The sequence below is a fragment of the Miniopterus natalensis genome, chromosome 1, assembly GCF_054644295.1.
Source record: "Miniopterus natalensis isolate mMinNat1 chromosome 1, mMinNat1.hap1, whole genome shotgun sequence".
Classification (NCBI taxonomy): Eukaryota; Metazoa; Chordata; class Mammalia; order Chiroptera; family Miniopteridae; genus Miniopterus; species Miniopterus natalensis.
The window spans coordinates 3864424-3884076 of record NC_142081.1 but is presented as its reverse complement, the minus strand read 5'-3'; the positions used below and the strand labels follow the sequence as shown (position 1 = coordinate 3884076).

The window sequence follows — 19653 nt, the reverse complement described above, 5'->3', positions numbered from 1 at the left end:
TTATAATGACGAGGGGTTTGAGAGAGTGTGTGGGCTCTAGGAAGGAGCAATCCGCAGGAAACTCAGAGCAGGGGGGGCAGTGGGGTGACCAGGTGAGGGGAAGCCCCAGTGTCTGGTCCCACCTGCCTTTAGTAGCTTCTTCTGTTTCCTTTGTGAGCTCCTCTCCTCTCCTCTCCTCTCCTCTCCTCTCCTCTCCTCTCCTCTCCTCTCCTCTCCTCTCCTCTCCTCTCCTCTCCTCTCCTCTCCTCTCCTCTCCTCTCCTCCCCTCCCCTCCCCTCCCCTCCCCTCCCCTCCCCTCCCCTCCCCTCCCCTCCCCTCCCCTCCCCTCCCCTCGCCTCGCCTCGCCTCGCCTCGCCTCTGCTTACACGCTGTTGCCATCATGGGCTTTCATTCCCCATGGAATCTTGATTCCCCTTCTCTGCGGTCATCCCTCACTCTCCCCCACCACAGTCCGCCACCCCTGAGGCACCGAGGGCTCAGCATTCGCACCCAACCCGCCGAGTGTGTGCTCAGCTCCTGTGGTGGCTTCTGGGTTCCCCACATTCATGGCCCAGTGGGTCCTTCCACACACTGCTCAGAGCTGGTATACACCCCAGAGTAGTGAGGGCAGTGCCAGGGCACAAGGCCTGGGCTCCAGCCGGGAGACCTGGGTTCAAATCCCAGCTCTGTCCCGAAGAGGCTTCCCCGGTTCCATTTCTCTGACTGAAAAGGAGGCCCCTGGGGTCAGTGATGCCCTCGGTTGTGTGGACTCTTTTCCCTTTTTCCTTCTGCCCCTACTCTGTGCACCCAGAGGCCCCCAGCAGCTGTTCCAGGCCCTCCGCCCCCAGCTGGGCTGGGCCCCAGCACCAAGAGGAGAGTCACCATAGACAGGAGGCTCCTCGACCAAAGGTTGGCTCAGCCTCCGCCCTCCCCACAGCTCTCTCGGCTTCCAGTCCCGGTGACAGCGCTCCCCCCTCGGCCCTGAGGCCCACAGGCGACGGGGCCTGCTGTTACCCCTCTGGCTTCCTCACACCCGCCCACGTCTCTGTAAATAGTCCTTTACTAAACTCTCCTCGAATTAAGCGTGTTGTGTGCGCCATCTGTTCCCCGCCGGGCCCGCCTGGATCCTGGGGCCTCCTTGGCCCCGAGGCTGCGTCTGCCTGTAAACTCAAGCTGCTAAGTGAGGAGCCCGCGGCTGGGCAGAGTGGGAGGGGACCGCACGTGCCGGTCGGGGTGCCGCAAGGCCTCGCTCGGGGCAGGTGGGCCTAGAGGGCAGGAGATCAGGAACTGGACAGTCACTGACTGCGTGTCCCTTTGTGGCTTGCACAGCACTACCTGTGGCGTCATCAGCACCCCCATTTGAGAGGCACATGGGACCCTGACCCTGAGCACCTTCTCGAGGCTTCTCAGAGTCTCACCTCCTTGCAAGGAATAAACAGCTTCCTGGAGCCTGAACTAGTTTCCCAAGCTCACAGCCACCAGCCCTCCATGTCTTTCCTGCCGCTGCGCCTTGTGCAGAGAAAATATCGAGAAAGCACGCCTGCGAGATCCCATCCTCTCTAGTTAGTAGGGGGGAAAGGCAAGGAGGGAGACACTGTGCCGGCAGGGTCAGCAGGGTCCCTCCTCTGCTTGCCTGGATCAATCGGGGCCCTGTGGCGGGCCACGGGCAGCGAGGCTGCTGCCTGCCGCTCTGGGAGGGCAGGCAGAATTAAGCAAAACACAGGCAGGAATAATTGGTCAATCGGAGAGAGGCAGGCGAAAGACGTTAAAAAGAAACTCACCTGCAGGCTGGAGGCAAATCTTCGCAGGGAAGCAGGGCTCCTAGGCTTTAAAAGACTATTCCCCACCCCCGAGGTGCCCCCATTTCTGCCAAATGCTCCCTCATCGATTCCTTGATGAGATGGTGCAATTCAATCCACAAATGCTTAATGAGAACCTACTTTGCACCTAATTCTGCACCGGTAGCCCTTGGAGGGGATGAAATGGGTTTTGAAAAGTCAGGACGCCCTCCCTCCCTCCTTTCCTCTCTCAGCCTCTGTTCTGTGCAGACCTTAAGCAGGACTATGGTCTGAGACTTGCACCAGGAAACCTCTCTGGTTCAGGCCCTGCAGACCCTAGAGAGTTGGGAGGCCTGCAGGCTGATGCAGCTTTTGGTGACAGGGCCTGTGGCTTGGGCTAGGGTGGTGGTGGGAGGATGGGAACATGAGAGTGGACAGGAAATCCGTTGGGGACTTGGGGACTGTGTGCACATAACCATGGGTGAGGCTGAGGAAGGCAGAGTCCAAGTCCTGGCTCTGGCAGCTGCTGGACGTGGTGCCCCTCAAGGAGGCCTGAGGGGTGAAGAGTGGAGATGAGTGGCTCAGAGACACCTCCAGGGTGGCTGTCCGAAGGCAGGGGGCTCCCACCAAGGCACTAGCTCTGAAGTAGCAAAGGCAGAGAGAGCGGATTACATGGGTCAGGTGGCTGGGTAGCCCGAGGCCAGGCGGGAGAATGAGGGTGGGGAGAGACTGCGGCCGGCCCCAGGAAGCCCTCTTGCTTCCCCAAATTTCCTGACACCGAAACAGTGAAGAGAGGACCACCTCGAGTCCCAGCTAGAATCCTGTCCTGTGACATGACTGCTTCTGTTTTGAGTCTGTGGGCTTCCTAGTCTGACCTCAGATGGACCTTGTTAAACAAGGGAGCCTGGGGGTTCCTCAAAGCACTGTTTGTGATGGACTTTCACGGTCATCCAGGTGGGGTACCAGGCCCCGACATTCTAGTCCTGCTCTGCTGCGCCTTCCTGTGTGACCTAAGGAGGATCACTCAGCCTCTCTGGGCCCCAGGATCAAGCTCTGTGGTGCACAAGGAGCCCCCACAGGTGGAGAAGGAGGAGGAACGGATATTTCTGTGCAGGGATCAATTTAAGGCTCATACTCTTGGACTCAACTTGAGTTTGGGTACCAAGCAACCCCATGTGTGTGGGGGTGGGGGAGCTGGGGTCCCCTGCCCCCATTGTTAGCTGGAGCAGGGTTGCAGACAGAGAGGTAGGGCCTCTGGAGGCAGGAGCGTCACCATAGGAACGGGCTCATGGAGAGCAGTGCAGAGGAGCCAGGCACTGGGGGGGTGGCGGCAGGTGACAGTAGGGGGTGCTGACTGCGGCCTCAGTGCAGCTGCTCCCCACATTCCACATTCCTAGTACAGGGACCGAGAGGCCCTGGTGGGAGAGGACAGGGCGGAGGTAGGCGTGCCACTGTCGCCTTAGGGGCCCGCACTCAGCAAGCCCAGTTTTCGGGTCAGCAGCCCCAGAACCCGGAGATCGGAGGTGGTGAGCCGGCCGTGGCTGGAGTGGGCCATGCGAGGCCGCCAGTTGCTAGGACACAGGATCTTCCCGCGGGGCCCATAGTAACCCTTGGAGAACGCGCGTCTCATTCGTTTACTCATTAATTCACATAATCCACAGACACCTCGCGGGCCGCGCTGCAGGTCGCCTGCGAGGGGCACTTCTGGCCCTGCTGAGGTCAGACGCACGTGCAAAACCCATTAACACCAGGCGGGAAGGTGCGCTCGAGGTGGACGGCGACACCGGGAGCCGCCGGGGGAGGCCACGGGCTCGCGGGCTTCCAGGGCTGGGCCGGGGCGCTCGGGCGGGGGGGCTGGAAGGACCTGCAGACAGTGGCGGGAGAAGGCTTTTGAGGAGGAAGAGAGGGGCAAACAGTGGCTCTCTGCGCCCCCCCGTGCCCCCTCCCCCGGTCCCGCTTGGGCAGGGGCAGTGCCTTCCTTTCCAAGGGCTTCCTAACGCCTCGGATGTAGCAGAGCCCCGAACACATTCTTTTAAATATAATTGAATGAAGATGCTAATGGCTTCTTACAAATGAGAATAAATATAGGACAGGAACAACTTCAGTTCCTTGAGGGCCATGTGTTTCCACATCCCTAAGCTTGACAGGTGCGGCAGGCCTGGTCACGGGCACACACACAGCTTCCGCTTCATAGCCCTGGGCTCCTGGAGATGGAGAGAGTTTGCGATTCTGCCACAGTCACCCCAGAAACTCCTATGCTGGGGCCAAGGTGGAGGTCCTCCTCTCGGGGGCTCAGGGCTGCCTCTGTGGGTGCAGGAGGCCTCCCTTCCTGGCACACCCTGCAGGACTCCTATGCATCCTTGCACACCCAGCCTGAAGATGCCCCTCCAAGAAATGCTTCATCTCCCTCCCATGCCTTCCCAGCTCCCCCTCTGCCTCCCTCCCTCCCACACCACACCCCTGCATCTAAGCACGAGGCCTCCCACCCTTGAACTCTAGGAGATGAGGGACCACCCTGTGATCTATCATTGCATACCCTGCCCCCTTACTCTCCCCCCCCTTCCCGCAGAGCCCCAGGCATACAGTAGGAGCTCAGCCAATGCTGAGCAGATCAAAGACTACATTTAAAGAGGTGTGGCTCCGTTTTATGGAAAATTAACTTCTGGGAATTTCTGATGAATGAAGAATTGCTGTACTTTTTGCCAGAGCTGCACTGACAGGCTGTGATGAAAAGACTCCTTTTTCCCGTAGTTCTGATCTCCTCCCTCCTGGGTGGGGGGGGAGTGTACCTACAAGGTGTGGAGGTGGGGCGGGAAGCGTCATTAATCCTCCCGAGACCCCCCAGTGCTCCCCACGCGAACTGCATGACTCAGTGGCGCCCTTTAAGGGGATCGTTTGATTGATGACGTGGACAATTAGACTTGTGAACTTGACATCCATGTCGATTCCAATGGTGAGGAAGGCAGCGAGAAAATCTATTTTTGAATCCTACCATCTACGAGGAGAAATCGGTTCTGTTTGGGGAGAGGCGCGATCCCGCTGAAATAAACACTAGATATGGTCTCAAACCAGCGTGCCCGGCTGCTCCCCACTCCCTCTTGTGTTTTTCCCTCCCCAGAACCCGTGGCTGGGCCGGGGGGGGGGGAGGGGGGAGCCACTTTCTCCCCCAGAGTCACGCACAGACCTGTGTCCGGGGCCGGGGAACACGGCGGGCCTGGGCCCTCACGCGCCTCTCCAGGCCCTGCGCACGAGGCCGGGAGCCCAGCAACTTGGTGGCCACGTTCTGCCACGGGCTCTGTCTCGCCAACGGCCACTTTACGCTGAAGAGGCTTCTCTCTGATTAAACTCGAAACCAAGCCTTCATGTTCTTGAGCCTAAATGTACCTGGGTGCACCTCCAACATCCCTCTTTCCTTCACCCTCCGGTCCCCTCCCCTTTGCAGGAAAAAAGAGAATTTCTCTTTCCAGAGACAAACTTTAGCCTGGGGGGAAAATCAGGGTAGCAGCAGCTGTGTGTCTCTCAGGCGTTTGCAGGAGCCCTCACAGCCCCCAGGATGGCTGGGCTGCGCCCCCAGCCAACGCTGGGAGTGAGGGGTTCCCTTTGGGCCTCCCCACCATCCTCCCTGCTGGCTCACTCTTAAGCTCTGGTTGGCTGAGCAGGGAGCTCGAATCCCAGTTCTGCTTCTCATTACCTGCACAGCCGTCTCAGGGTCTTCAAGCCTCAGCGTGCTCATCTCTGAAATGGGCCTGCAGTCCCCAGCCCGCTGGGGGAGGCCTAAGCAGATGGCCTCTGCTGTGGGTGGGGGCTGAGCTGGAATCTGGAGCTGAGGGAGCAGAAAAGCCAGCCCCCTGCCAGCTTGTCTGTGAACTTCTAACCCAAGAGTTAGGGTGGGAAGTTTCCTGCCCACTGTCTCTGGGATATTTCAGTTCCTGACTAACTGGCCCCTCAGTTAAATGAGCAGTTCCTTTGGGAAGTCCTGTATCTCAGGCAGGGCCAGGGAGCTGAGTTGTCCCTTGGAGGGAAGATGGAGAATGCAGGGTGTTTGGTAGGAGGGAGGGGAAAGGGGGAACAAAACTCCTGTGGGTCTTCACAGGGCCTCAGTTTCCCCAACTGTGTAATATCCCACCAGGACCGGACCAATGCAGGTGTAGATACCTCCAAAACCAAGCTTGGCAATTATCAACTGGGTGGGGTGCAAAGCAGGATGGGGTGAGCCCCCCCAGCTGCCTTGCCCTGCTGTGCACGCCCAGGACAAGCTGGCCTCCAGGGGCCCCTCCAGCTGGGCCCTGCTGGTCTTCCCTGCTCAGCATTCTGTCCTAATCAAGGGCCAAGGGGTCTGGTGTAGGCTGGGGTGGTGTCAGTGTTTGGAGAAGGGCCGGAGATAACATTTCTGGAGATAACATTTCTCTGGCTCCCTCAGAAAACTTTCACCCATCACCAGCTCCCTTGTTGTCCAACCAGCTGGCCTCTGGCCTCTGGGCAGAAGGGACAGAGGACACTTTCTGGCTGCGGCGGGGGGGGGGCTGGGACCTCCGGCGGAGCCGCTGGGATTGGGAGAGGGAAGGAGCCCAGGCTCAAGGTCCAATCTAGTCCCTACCTGTGTAGACCACCTGCCAAGCTCTGCTGTGTGGGGGGTGGGGGCTGCCTGCTTCCTCTGGGATCCCAGAGGTTTGTACTTTGGAGAAGAGAGGAAAGGAAGGGAGGGGAGGGAAGGGAAGGGACAGGGAGAGAAGGGAAGGGGAGGCGGGGAGGGCACAGATAGAGGAGCATCCGTCTGTCCGACTCCTCCAGCCCTGCACTCGCCAGCCCCCAGGGTCTGCTTGCAAACAGCAGACGGTGCTGACTTCTCCCCAAGGGACCCGACTGGCATTTTCATGCTTTCTGTGCAGCCGCGAAGCCGGTGACAATCAAGAGCCTCTCTCCCTGCCGCCGCTGAGAGACCCTTTCTCTCCTCTGCTGGCTGAAAAGAAGCCTCTGGTCTCCTGAATTTACAAACGCTTATTGACACTAGAGCAAAGCAACAGAAAGCTCCCGGCTCCCAGGTCCTGTGGGGCCGAGGCCCCTTCCCGCAGTAGCCCTGCAGGGGGCTCCGGCAGAGGTGGCTCCAAAAGCCCCTGCCCCCCCCCCAGCTCCCCGCGGCCGACTGGGCGAGGCCGGTGGCAGCTGCTGGAAGGGCAGGAGAGGCCAGGCCTTGTAAGAACAGTGGCTTTCTACGTGTGAAAACCCGAGTTCCCTCTGGGGACAAGTGTGGCATCTCTGTTTATAGACAAGGAAGGTGGGCTCTGAGGGGAAGTGACTGGCCCAGGGCCCTCAGCAGTCAGGGGATGGAGCTGGGTTAGCAAGCAGGTGCCAGCCTGCAGAGGGAATGCCCTCTCCAGCTAAGCCTGTGGCATTTGGACACGGAGGCCCAGGCCTCCTTCCCTTTCCAAAACTGGGGAGGGCGGTGATGAGAGGGCGGGGTCCGGATGGGGGCGCATTGATGGCCTCTAGGGCCCCCCTGGTGCTCCTTGCAGTCCACATGGCACCTCGTGACTCGGTCTGAAGGGGGTGGTGCTCGACAGGGGCTGCTCAGCCCAGAGATCCCCGCCTGTCCTGATCGTCTGGCTGAGAACCCAGCCTTCCCGATCTGCCTGCTCAACTGTGTAGGATAATTTTGGAGGCTGAGGTCAGGGTCCTTGGAGGGAAGAGAGGTGGTGGTGGGGATCCAGGAAGCTATGGCCACCTCCATTCAGTGGACAGTTGGGCCTTTAGGTCTGGGCCCGCTGGCCACTCATTGTAGCCGGGGACCTTGGGCCAAGGACGGTCCATATCTGGACTCAGTTTCTTCGCTTGAGAAGGGTCCATGGAAGAAGGGGGGTAATGGGAAGGTAGGGGCACTGGGTGGGTGCCCCTTTCTAGGTCTTCAGCAGAGAACACTAGGGGAGGGGCACCTTCCCCAAGGGGTTGAGGGCTTCCCTCCAGCCTCTGGGGAGCCAACCAAGAAATAGCCTGGAGTCTCCACCCCAGTTCAGACTTAAGGCCTTAGGACCCGTGTGCCTGGGCCCTCACCATGACCTAGCTTCCCACACATGTCCCCAGGTCTGTAAGTGTCCTCAAACCTTCCAGGTCCCTGTGAGATGGCTGGAAGGCCAACGTCCCACCCCAGGTTCATAGTAGCAGATATATGCCCCCCCCTCCACCAGCACCAGCACTGTGGGAAAGGGGAGATGACGTGGGGCGGGTATGAGATGGGTGAGCACCCAATCCTGCAGCTGGGATCTGTATGCAAACTAACCTATGCAAATGCGGCGAACACAGAGGATCCTCCCCGAGGGTCCCGACCTCCTTTAATCACCTTCCTCCGTCCCCCACTGCTGCCTAGAAGCTCCTCCAAAATCTTCCTGAACCTCCCATATCCAGGCAAGACTGTGGGACGCTGCCCAACCCAGCGTAGGGTTCTAAGGCCCGGGCTGGGGGCTTTCCCTAGGAGCTCTTTGGAGAAGGAAGGTCTTTGGTAGGGTTTGAATCCCCCACCCCATGGCCCTGTAACCCCCGTCTGGAGGCTCCCCAGGGGGCCTGGAACATGTGCGGAGCGCTTGGTGGGCATCTGTGAGTGGGGGATAAGCATACTTGTGAGCCTGCCCGCACATGTCACTGTGGGCAGACAGGTGTGATCGTGTGTAAGTGTGTTTAGGTGAGTGTGCAACCGAGAGCCTGTGGCTTCTAAGTTCTGGGGACTGGGTAGCGTGTTTGTGAACATCAGGCGTGTGGCTGTGCATGTGCATGAAATACGCTTGGGCAGCACCGAGGCCCTGGCTGTGTGTGCAGGCATGTGGGGCGTGTGTGCCTGAGCAGGTGCTCGGCCATCTGCATGCTTCCAGGGGGTGTTCGCATGTTCAGGGGGGCACGTGGCTCTGCGCGCGCCTCTGCGTGGACGGCGGGGCACATGTCGAAAGAGGCGGAGGGTTTCGTAACCGCATGTGCGCTGGCCTCTCCGCGTGCCCATGCCTGGGCGTGCGGCCCGCCCGGCGGTTTCGGGGAGGTGCGGCTGTGCTGCGGCCAGTGCTTGAGCTGTGGGGTGCGCTTGAGCTGTGGGGTGCGCTGGGGGCCCCGTGTGCGCCCACAGGTGTGCCTGCGGTTCCCTGCGCCTTCACGGTTGGGGGTCCTTGGCTTTTCCGGGAGTGCTTTTCCAGGTGCGTGTGGGACTCGGTGCGCATAAGCTTGCAGGGAGCGCCAGTGCGTCCCTGGGCGTGCGGACCACGGCATGTGTGCCCGCGCCCTTGGCCACGAGCGTCCCGGTGCTCCTGCGCGCGCCGCAGGTTCCGAGGGTGCCCGTGGCCCGTCCCGGGGCGCGCGGCCGGGCCAGGGTGGGCCCCTCGGACTCGGCTCAGCGGGCCGGCCGTGCGCGCCCGTGCGCCGTCCTGTGCGGGGAACGCGTGCTCGGGGCGCGCGGGGTACCTGTGCCCGTCTAGCCAAGAGTGCGCCTCGTGCGCGAGCGGGTTTCCGGGACGCGGCGGGGGGGGGCGGCCCCGCGAGGGGCGGGGGTCACCGGGACTGGCCGGCGCCGGCCCCGTGCGCGCGGAGGCGGGGGCGGGGGGCGGGGGCCGCGGGGGGGCGACCGTACGAAAAGGGCGGCGCGCGCGGCGGCGGCGGCAGCTCGGCGGCGGCGGCGGAGAGCGCAGCGCGGAGCCCGGCGCAGCCCTGGCTTTCCCCTCACCGCGCTCCCGCGCCCCCTTTCGCGTCCGCAACCAGAAGCCCAGCGCGGCACCCAGAGCCGGACCCGCGCCCGCCCCGCTCCCGGGACCGCGACCCCGGCCGCCCCGCGATGACCGCGACCGCAGCCCTCCCGCCCGTCCTCTTGCTCCTGCTGGCCTCCGGCCGCAGTGCCCGTGGTGAGTGCCCCCGGCGGCTCGGCTCGCGCCCCCTCTGGGGAAGCCTGCGACGCCCCCCGGCCGCCCGCGCCCCGCACGCCCCGTCCCACGCGCCCCGGTGCCCGCCCGTCACGCCTAACCCTAAGCCCCGCGCCGCGCCCGCCTCGCCCCCTGCGCGCTCCTCGCATGCCAAGCCCTGCCTGGGGGCCCCGGGGGGCAGGGGAGGCCTGGGACCCCCACCCCTTCCTGCCCCGCAGAAGTGGCGCTCGGAGGGGTGTCGGTGCGCCGAGACTGGAGGTCTGGAGAAACGAGGTGATGCTGGGCGTCCTCTGTGAAAGGCTCTAGGGTGCAACTTTGGGGGTCCCTGTGTGCGCGCGGGGGTACAGGTCTGTGGGGGCCGTCGTAGCCCCAAATTCCCAACCAGGAGCCCCGCCTGGGCCCCTCCCGCATGTCCCTAGGTGAGGGGCTGCGACACTTGTGTCCGCAGTGACCATCTGTCTCTGAGGACACAGGGGCCCCCCCCGCGGTGCCCCCCCCCCTGCACCGGTGGTTCTGCGGGAGGGGGCTGTCTGGAAAGCTGGAGAGCAGGTTGAAGTAAATGCACACAGTAGGCGCCTGTGAAGACGTCAGAGCCCTGGAGTAGGGCCAGAGCCCAGTGGGCTCCGCAAAGCCCTTGCGCAGGTTTTTTCCTGTGGAGAGTGTGGGGCGGGGGGACCTGGGGATCCAACCTGCAGCCCCGCTCCACTGGGGTGAGCCTTCGAAATACCCAGATGCCTTACCTGTGAGCCACCAGGTGAACCTGTCTGGGCTTCCACAGAGACAAATACCTCAAAATCGGCTCCCCCTTTTAGCTCACTTAGCCAAATTGAGGGTTTGGCTGAGTGCCCAGGGGTCAGAACCTGCCCATCCACTGTCTCCCCCACCCCAGCTTTAGGACTTGAGGTTTTGCACTTTGTTTGGGGGAAACTGAGCTGTCTGGCCTGCTGGTGAGAATGAAGCGATGTCTGTGGTCACGCCACAACCAGGAACGCGGCACAGAGCGTTTCCCCAGCGGGCGGATGGGAAGTGCCTACTGTGTGCCTGCTGCAGAGCCAGAGGGTTTGCGCTCCCTCGAGGGAGCCGGTGGGCTCGGCCTCGGCCTTGGGGCCCTGTGGGATGAATGGTGTAACATTTCTTGTGCCTCAGGAGCTGAATGCTTCCCGGCCTGCCACCCCCAGTATGGAGTCTGCGAGGAGGATGATGTCTGCAGGTAACCGAGTGGCCCCCACAGGCACCTTGGGGGGGCTAGGGCAGAATACTGCAGAGTCATGGTGTCAGGCAGGAGAAAAGGGGGTGGGGGCCCTGGCCATTGGGCTGCAACAAACAGGTTCCTCACCCACTCAGGAAACTGGTGGGGGGATGAGGGCGGGGGGGCGGGGGGCGGCCACAGCTCCCGATGACACACCATTGCAGGCCACTGCGGCAAAACCAAAAAACCAAAACGCAGCACTCTCCTGGGCTCTCAGGGCCCCGTCTGTCTGCTCCTCAGACGGTCCTGGTTTAAGCTGCTCCATTCAGGTGACTGGGGCTAGCTTCCTGGGACCCACTGGTCTGGCACTGTGCAAAGACCCCCGAGGGCCCCTGGTTTCACGGAAAGCAGCCCGAGCTCCCTCGTCACCCTTGCCCACCCTCAAATGTACCCTCCCCACCCCCTGCAGGTGCCAGCCTGGCTGGCAGGGCCCCCTGTGTGACCAGTGCATGCCCTTCCCTGGCTGTGCTAATGGACTCTGCGTGGAACCCTGGCAGTGCATCTGCAACGACGGCTGGGATGGGGACATCTGCGACATAGGTGGGCACTTGCCCTGCCCTTACCCACCCCCACCCTGCCTTCTGCCCCAGCCGAGGCCTCCCAGCCTGCTGGCTGCCTCCCCTCCCCCTCCTGCCTTATTCCAATGCACCTGGTGCTCTGTATGGTAATGATCTGTTTATACACTTCCCGCTGGTGGCAGGGGCCTCCTCACAGGTAGGGGACTGGCACCCTGCACCCAGAGAAGGCTCTGGGGTGGGGGTATCAGGGAGCTACCTGTGGAATCAAGAGTCACAAAGTAAAAAACACGCCACACAAAGCTGAGGGGGGCCTGTGGGGACCACAGACCCGGGGAACCTGCCCCCGTCTCTGAAGCTCAGGGAGTAGAAAGAACTGGGGGGGGGGGGGGGTGACGCAGAACTGAGACTCCAACAGGTTTACACTGGAGACTGTTACAAGGAGGCTGCAGAGAAACAAACAAACAAGGGGGGAGGGGAGATCAGCCCTGGGTGGTGGGCAGCGGGGGCGAGTCAGGGCCTGGGACAGGGCTGGGGGCTGTGGCGGAAGAGCCAAGGGGTGGGGGGGCTGGGGAAGGCTGAGGAGTGGTTAAGGTGTGTGGGGGGGTTGGTGTCATCTGTTGATTTCATTAATTTATACAATCTGTGCCCTCCATTACCCCGAGCAATGGAGAGTTGGCTCTTGCTTGCGTTTTCAGGCGGCCAATGTTCACCTGAGCCCATTCTTATTTGGCAAATCCTGCCCACAAGCCCGGGCAGACTGATGTCCTCGAAAAAACACCAGCAGCCGCCTAGACAGTGCCCAAGGGCCTCTGTCCCTTGGTCCCCAACATTAGCAGAGACTAATAGGGAAACTGAGGCTTAGAGAGGCCAAAGGGTTTGAGCAGGGCTAATTCTCATTCTGGGCTTTTTCTAATGCCCTCCACCCCATTTAGGGAAAAACCTAAGAGCAGCTGGCTTTCAAAACTAAGCCCCCCACAGTGTCTCCGGTCCTTGCAGGGCCCCCCCTCGCACTGTGGCGCAGTATTTTATCAGCAGCTGAGTCACGCTCTGGCCCGAAGCTCTGCTGCCCCTCCCGGGCACCCTTGCAGTAGCTCTGCTTGGGGACCAAGGGATCCCAGAGATGTCACTATCTGGGATCAGGGCATTCAGCCTGGAGCCCACCCACTGGTATCTAAGCCCAGGGCTCCCCATGAGGTTTCCAGACCAAGGACCCCTCCTCACTGGGTTGATAAAGGCTCTCAGCTTAGGACGCTGGGTGCATGGGAATAGCCCCCCAGTAACCGAGGGCCCTCTACCCCTTTTCCCCTGGTCTTTCAGGCTGTCACTGTCACGGTCTGTTGCAGCACAGCTGCTGCCCCGGCTTGGCCCCCTCCCCCACTGGTAGCCTTCTCCTTGGGCAGAGGTGGGCTTGGCCTCCGCTCAGGAGGCCTGACACCACCGGGACAGGAGTAGGGTCGCCGCCAGCCCTTTAACCTCAATTTTAGGCTCCAGGTGACTGCAGAGCCCCAAGCAGAGGGCGGGGAGCCGGCCTCGCACGGGGCTTTGCTGGCGCCTCCCCTCCCTAATGACAAATCCTCTTTCTGTGTCCTTGCTCCCAGCTGGGCTCTCTTGAACCCCTGATGGGCTTGGGCTGGGCCATCAGCATGGCATTCAGGCCTGTCCTCATTGATCCCTGGCCACCTCCCCTCCGCGAGGGCCCAGGTCTCTGTGACAGGGAAAACCTGTACATGTGTGGACCCTCCCTGCCATCTGCTTTAACTTGCCGTGTCTCTGGTTGGCCCTGGCTTTCTATTTGGTCAAAAATCAAAGCTAAAAGGTCCCTCAGACACCAGCCAGGGGGAGCCCCTCTTTTCTTAAGTGGAAAAAGCAAGGCACAGAATGGGGAGGGTCCCGCCTCCGCAGCTGGCTGGAGGTGGGCATAGATGAGGTCCCTCCCTGGCAGGCAGGGGCCTGGGGGCCGCACTCAGAGAGCCCCTGACCCAGGCCCCTTTGTCCCACTCATCCTGGGCTTGTTGAGCCAGGCGGGGTAATGAAGTGTGGGTGACCGGAGGTGTAAAGAGGCAGTGGGGATGCACCTGTGTTCATGGAAATGATAGTTCTCATCAGAAGGGGCAGCCTTTCTATCGAGGCCCCTTTAGCTGAGGAGCTGAGAGCAGAGAGACCACCTGGAGGTGGAGGCAGAGCTGGGCTCAGTCACACCTCCATGTCCCTCCTGCCCCTCTGGGATGGACTATAGGTATTTCTAACAGTTGGGCTGCACTAGTCTCCCAAGTGGCAGACCCCCCAAAAACATGACAAGCTGGATGTGTGCACTTGCATGGAGGAGGCAGGCATTGGGGACCCCAGCTCAGCACACTTTTGGGGGAGGGAAGGTGTCTGAGTGAAGGTCAGGATGCTGGACTTAGGGGTGACTTGGTTCCCCAGAAAAGGGTACAGAGCCCTGGATTGAATGACATTGAGCAGCTAGGACTTTCTGTCCCCAGTCCCCGTGACCTAACACGAGGAAGCCCCTTCAGCTCCCTGAGCTGTTCAGGAATTTTGGGGGGTCACTACACCCCCGTACTCAGGACCCCACTTGGTGACCTTTGGCCGTCTCCACAGACCAGCTGGAGGGCTGTCTTCCAGCTTCCACCTGGGAAGCCGCCTTCCAGCCTCTGTCCCCCCTCACCTCCCTGGTGGAGGGGGTGACAAGGTCTGATTTTCTGGCTCCTCCCCCAGACATCCGGGCTTGCACCTCGAACCCCTGTGCCAACAACGGGACCTGCACGAACCTGGATGCCGGCTACGAGTGCTCCTGCGTCCCCGGCTTCTCGGGGAAGGACTGTCAGACCAAGGACGGGCCCTGTGTGATCAACGGGTAAATATCTTCCTCCCGGTTACCGGTTACGCGGGACTTGATGAATGCTGCCTGATTCCCCTCCCCACCCCTAAAGATCCTTTCAGGCTAACCCAGGGGGACCTGTCTCCAGACAAAAGACCAGTAAGTGCTCCTCCGCAGCCCCGTGGGGGGCCGCCCTCCATCAGGGGACATGTCGTTTCCATAATTTTTTCAAATGACCTGAAGGCGATTTCGTGTTCCCCTGCTCGCCCCAAGTGCGTACAAGTGTGAATGACAGTAGATTGGGACTGTGAACCGAGCTCTCAGCTGCATAATTTTCTAAAGGTGACACAAGAAATCAGGATTTCGAGGAACTCAGGCTACTTTTGTGAAACCCAGGCACCCTACTTTAGGGGGTGGTTTTGGGGACTGGGCAGCTCTGCAGGTGGGTTTCTTGGGACATCCCAAGAGGATGTGCTGGGCTCAGGGAGAGAGGGGGCCGTGGGACAGCACAGGGTGGGGCCGGGGTGGGGGGTGGACAGGCCATAAGGGCCAGGGGTTGAGGTCCAGCCCTTAGCTGCCCTCTGTGGGGAGGGGCTCTGGAGCTCCTGGGCAGTGGGCACAGAGGCAGAATGGCCACTCGCCTCTCTTGAGCCCCCCTGAGCAGCGCTTCCCAGCAGCCCAGCCACTGCTGGCCCTTGTGTGCGTAGCTGCAGGGATGGGGCATGAGGCGAGGCCCGGGGAGATCTCGACAAAAGCAAGAATTCAACCTGGAACCCCATCCCGGCCCAGGGGCTGCCCTCGCCTCCGAGGGAGAAAGCTAGGATGCCATGGCAGCGCCCCTTGCCCTGGCATCGCAGGGTGGCGTGGAGAAGCCCAGAGCTGGCTGGCGTCGCAAATGGGCATTTGTGAGGCATCGAAAGACCAGTACTTGAGGGGGGTGGAATTGTGCCTCGAACACCGTGTCTGCTTATTAGAGAGAAGGGAAAACGCAGAGCAAGCCCTTTAAAATATTTTGCTTTTCTCTCTAACAAAATACAGCCCAGGGTCCTTGAAATTCCTTCAGAGCCCCTTTCCCCTGCAGCCTCCTCCAAGGCGCCCACCGCCCCTTTCTCCCCTGGAGCCTCGGCATTTATCCGATGACAAAGGGCCCGCTCGTTTAGAAGCACTTACGTTAAACGCTCCGCGCTCCGCTCTGAGCAAACAGCTTGGGGCTGCAAGCTGCACTTGGGTGAATGAGCTGCCATTAACCAGTGGCACGGACGCAGACACACACCGCGTATTTCTTTCACTCTGAGAGTCCCCAAGGGTTTCCGCACAATACCCCGCAGGCTCGCTCCGCTGAAAATAAAAGTAAAAATAATAATGGGGGTGGGGGGGTGGAGGAGACCGGCAGCCACCGGTGTGGCTGGGCCTCAGGGGCCCCGGGACCAAACTGAAGGAGGGGGCTCGCTCCAGCCCTGTGTCATCACTAACTGTGCCTCTCCCAGCCTCAGTTTCCCCCAGCGGGTCGGGAGTGCTCGGGGCTTCCCCCAGCGGGTCGGGAGTGCCTCAGCCGGCCAGCGGGCCCTGGCGGGCGGGGGTCACAGCGGCCGGCGTCACCCACTCGCCTGCCCCCGCCCACGGCACCGCGGTCCTAGCCCAGCCCCGAGCGACCCTGCCCCCCCGTGTCGCAGCTCCCCCTGCCAGCACGGCGGCACCTGCGTGGACGATGAGGGCCGGGCCTCGCACGCCTCCTGCCTGTGCCTCCCCGGCTTCTCCGGCAACTTCTGTGAGATCGTGGCCAACAGCTGCACCCCCAACCCGTGCGAGAACCAGGGCATCTGCACCGACATCGGGGGCGACTTCCGCTGCCGGTGCCCCGCCGGCTTCGTGGACAAGACCTGCAGCCGCCCGGTGAACACCTGCGCCTCGGACCCGTGCCTGAACGGGGGCACCTGCCTGCAGCACTCCCAGGTGAGGTTCGAGTGTCTGTGCAAGCCCGAGTTTACCGGCCCCGTCTGCGGCAAGAAGCGCGCGGGCGGCTCCCAGCAGGCCACCCGCCTGCCCGCCGGGCACGGGCTGGCCTACCGCCTGACCCCCGGGGTGCACGAGCTGCCCGTGGGGCAGCCCGAGCACCGTGTCCTGAAGGTGTCCATGAGGGAGCTCAACAAGAGCACCCCGCTCCTCTCCGAGGGCCAGGCCATCTGCTTCACCATCCTGGGCGTGCTGACCAGTCTGGTGGTGCTGGGCACCTTGGGCATCGTCTTCCTCAACAAGTGCGAGGCCTGGGTGGCCAACCTGCGCTACAACCACGTGCTGCAAGACAAGAAGAAGGTGCTGCTGCACTACACCAGCGGCGAGGAGCTGGCGGTCAACATCATCTTCCCCGACGACAAGGTCGACGTGGCCGCCTTCAAGGAGGCAAGCGACGAGGAGATCTAAGCGGCGCCCCCGCCGCCCCCCCCCGGGCCCCGCACGCTCACTCTCCGCGGTCCGTGTAACCTGTGGGTGACCCCGCTAGCTCCCGCGCCACCTCCGGTGGACGCCGCGCTTCCCCGTGTTCTCTGTGCCGCTGTGTGACCAGCGCAAGCCCGAGCCAGCCGCCTCCTCTCTCTCCCTAATGCATGATCCCAATAATAAGAATTTCATCTTTAAACGAGTAAAAGAAATAGTATGTCATTCTAAACTCTAAATTTAGCATAAAATCAAAAAGACAAAAAAAAAACAAGGCAACTGGACCAGGACTCGGTGCCGACGCCCTTCTCCCCGAGGGGGGGCCTCGGCCACAGGGTCCTCGTAACGCATCCTGCTGACCAGCCACTGTGAAAAGGGCTACGACCCCCCCTCGTTCGTTAATTCTCACACGCCACATCCGACTCGCACTCACGTCAAGTCCAACATCGCGGTCTGTAGATCTTAGTGATTGAGTTGAGATTGTGCAGAGTGCAGTGGCCGTGTGTCCAGGCAGAGAGAGAGAGAGAGAGAGCCCAGGGTTGGCTGCTGGGGGGCCGGGACCTCGTCCCAGCCCTGCCACTGACTCGCTGTGTCATCCTTGGCGAGCCCCCTCCCCCACCCCGGGCCCACCTTTTTGCCCCTCTTTAGGGAGGGGCTTGAACACAGTGACCATCGCGGTCCTCTCTTGTCTAAATCTCAGAATTAGGAGCGACGGGGAACGAACCACGACAGCTCCCGACCCCGCGGGTTAGAATCAGGGGAAGACCAGGTCTCGTCCTGGGGTCGGACTGTTGCGGTCTGTCCCGATGCACACCTGAAATCACCCCTAAGTGCAGTTCTCATGGTGGGGAGCCTCCAGGCCCACTTTCCACTTGGGAAAGGTTGGCCGCTCAGGCAGGCGACCCACCCACCCACCGTAAGCTCCAATACTTTAGCTCCCCCCCCCTTAGATTAGCGATATCCCTTAAAATTTAAATGCATCCGAACCACAAGTGCCCCTGGCAAAATCTGAGCAGCAACACAGCCCTCCCCAAGGTGTTCACGGGGTTTAGTGGAAATTGTGGCTTGTGGGGCGTTTTCTAGTTCTGTGGCCGGAGCGGCGCCGGGCCTGGCCCGCGTAGCTATGGGCTTCCTTTGTGTTGCTGAGTTAGTCAGTCTCAGATCCCGAAAGACCTAGCCAGTTTCTGAATCGCGAACTTGACTTTTTTTTAAGAAGAGCATCTATTTTTTTGGCAAAAAAATAGAAGGAAATGGGACAGAGCTCTGTTTAGCTTCCCAGCCCTGAGGGTCGGGCACCTAAACAGCCCTTGGGTACCAGATAGGACTATTTTGCTTCTTAAAGTATTTGGATAGGAGTCAGTCCTCCGAGCTTTGCTGAGTATCACTGCCCTGTTTACCTTGCTCCAAGCATCACCATCGCCTTCATCATCTCGGTCATTCAGATCACCTCGCACACACCACATGCGTCACCGTCATCACAAACCATCCGCCTTGTCACCCTCCGCCGCTGGACCACCCCCAAGGCCCTTCCGGTTCTCATTCAAAGCCTGTCATTTTCCCCAAACCCTGATGTCCCACCCAAGCCACTGTCGTCATTCCCAATTCCTTAGCGTCCCAGCCCCGAGATGCCACCCTGGTCACCCCGTCCCTGACAGGTGATGTCACCCCAAACTCCCATCACCTCCCCCACCAAGCCCCTCCCATCTTCACCCCAAATCCCTCTCCATTTTACACCTGTCCTTCCCCTCTTGCTTCCCCACAATTCTCCCTCGATCCCCAAACCCTATCACCACTGCCAAGTCCCCTCCCACCCCAAGCTCCCCTTGCCCTCCCCCTGCCCCCCCAACCCTCACACCATGGTTTCCCCACCCCCAGTCTCTGACAACCCCCCCAAGTCCCCGCTCCTCCCCACAAGTCATTCGAGTCAACATCTCATCTTGAGTGTGTCTTAAAAATTTTAAAAAGACAAAAAAAATAAAGATCTGTTAGCACGTGCCAGGTGGGTGTCTGGCACCTGCCTGGCCTCTCACGTGAGACCTTGACCGAGTCGACTACCGGTTCTGATCCTCAGTTTCCCCAAACTTGAAATTCTGATATTGGACGAAATGATCAAATTCTCCGCTCCACCTTTGCGACCTCCACGCCATGGAGAACGGTCTTGTCCCCCTGTGACAGGGACAAGACGTCCCATTACCCATCCTTGACCAACTGCTCATCAGTCCATCGAGTCACCCACCATTCATCCGATCAGGACGCATTTCCAAGGCCCTGCGGAGCGCCAGGCGGGCCGCAGGAGGAGGGGCAGCCTGGGAGGGGCGGGGACCCGCAGGTGTCCCACAGGTGTCCCCAAGCACAGTGCAGGTAAATGCTGTGGGAGCAGAGGACACGCCTCCCCGAGAGCCTGACCATCTCACTTCCCACGCAACAAATTCTCTCTTACCAGCACCCATGTGGCCGCCCCACCCAAATTCCGCAGTGCCCGCCGCACACGTCCCGCGAGATCAGAACAGGGTCAGCCCCTCGCCACGGTCCTCACGCCACGCAGAAGTGGTGCGTTCCCGCCCCGGGGGGAGCCACGTTCTGCTGAGAGAGCCGGACTTGCGGCTGCCCATCCGCACCGCCGTGCGTGTGGGGTAGTGTGTAGTTTACGCAACCAAGGGAGAAGCTCAGAGACAGCTGTCGGCGACATGGAGACATGATCACCAATTCGGCCCCCAAATTGAGAGAGGAGTAGGCGCGATTATCTTGTAACCCAAAAAAATGTCAAAAATGTCACTGGCGCTCTTTTTGGCTTCCCCACTTACTTGCCCAGACATGCAAAAAATTTTGTTTATTAAAAAATAAACAAAACCCAAGGGCTAGTCACGTGTTTTTGTGCTGTGTTATGCGCCGGGCCATACTTGTCCCTTCCCCAGGCAGGAGGGGTCGGGGGCCCACCCCCCCGGGGGCCCTGCTCTGGCCCCGTCCGGCCCTTTGCATGTGGGGA

At 60.9% G+C, this 19653-nt stretch overlaps 1 protein-coding gene across 4 annotated transcripts; it reads left to right on the top strand.

The window, feature by feature from the left end:
- Window positions 1–8115: 8115 nt before the first annotated feature.
- DLK1 (delta like non-canonical Notch ligand 1) lies at window positions 8116–18348 on the top strand. 4 transcript variants are annotated; one of them, XM_087818216.1, is made up of 7 exons: window positions 8116–8430; window positions 9489–9628; window positions 10793–10856; window positions 11305–11435; window positions 14132–14270; window positions 15908–16187; window positions 16362–18347. In XM_087818216.1, the coding sequence occupies exons 2-7, from the start codon at window positions 9562–9564 to the stop codon at window positions 16653–16655; spliced, it is 975 nt and encodes a 324-aa protein (XP_087674342.1). In that variant the 5' UTR covers window positions 8116–8430; window positions 9489–9561; the 3' UTR covers window positions 16656–18347. The 4 variants fall into 4 exon arrangements, with proteins under 4 accessions (XP_087674342.1, XP_087674346.1, XP_087674348.1 ...); XM_087818220.1 differs by having other exon boundaries at window positions 16407–18346; XM_087818222.1 differs by having other exon boundaries at window positions 16413–18345.
- Window positions 18349–19653: the final 1305 nt, after the last annotated feature.

Coding starts and splice junctions, on each gene's coding strand:
- DLK1 (XM_087818212.1), top strand. CDS start 9,562: ATGACCGCGACCGCAGCCCTCCCGCCCGTCCTCTTGCTCCTGCTGGCC. Junction 9,629..10,792: donor CTCCGGCCGCAGTGCCCGTG/GTGAGTGCCCCC, acceptor CTTGTGCCTCAG/GAGCTGAATGCTTCCCGGCC. Junction 10,857..11,304: donor GAGGAGGATGATGTCTGCAG/GTAACCGAGTGG, acceptor CACCCCCTGCAG/GTGCCAGCCTGGCTGGCAGG.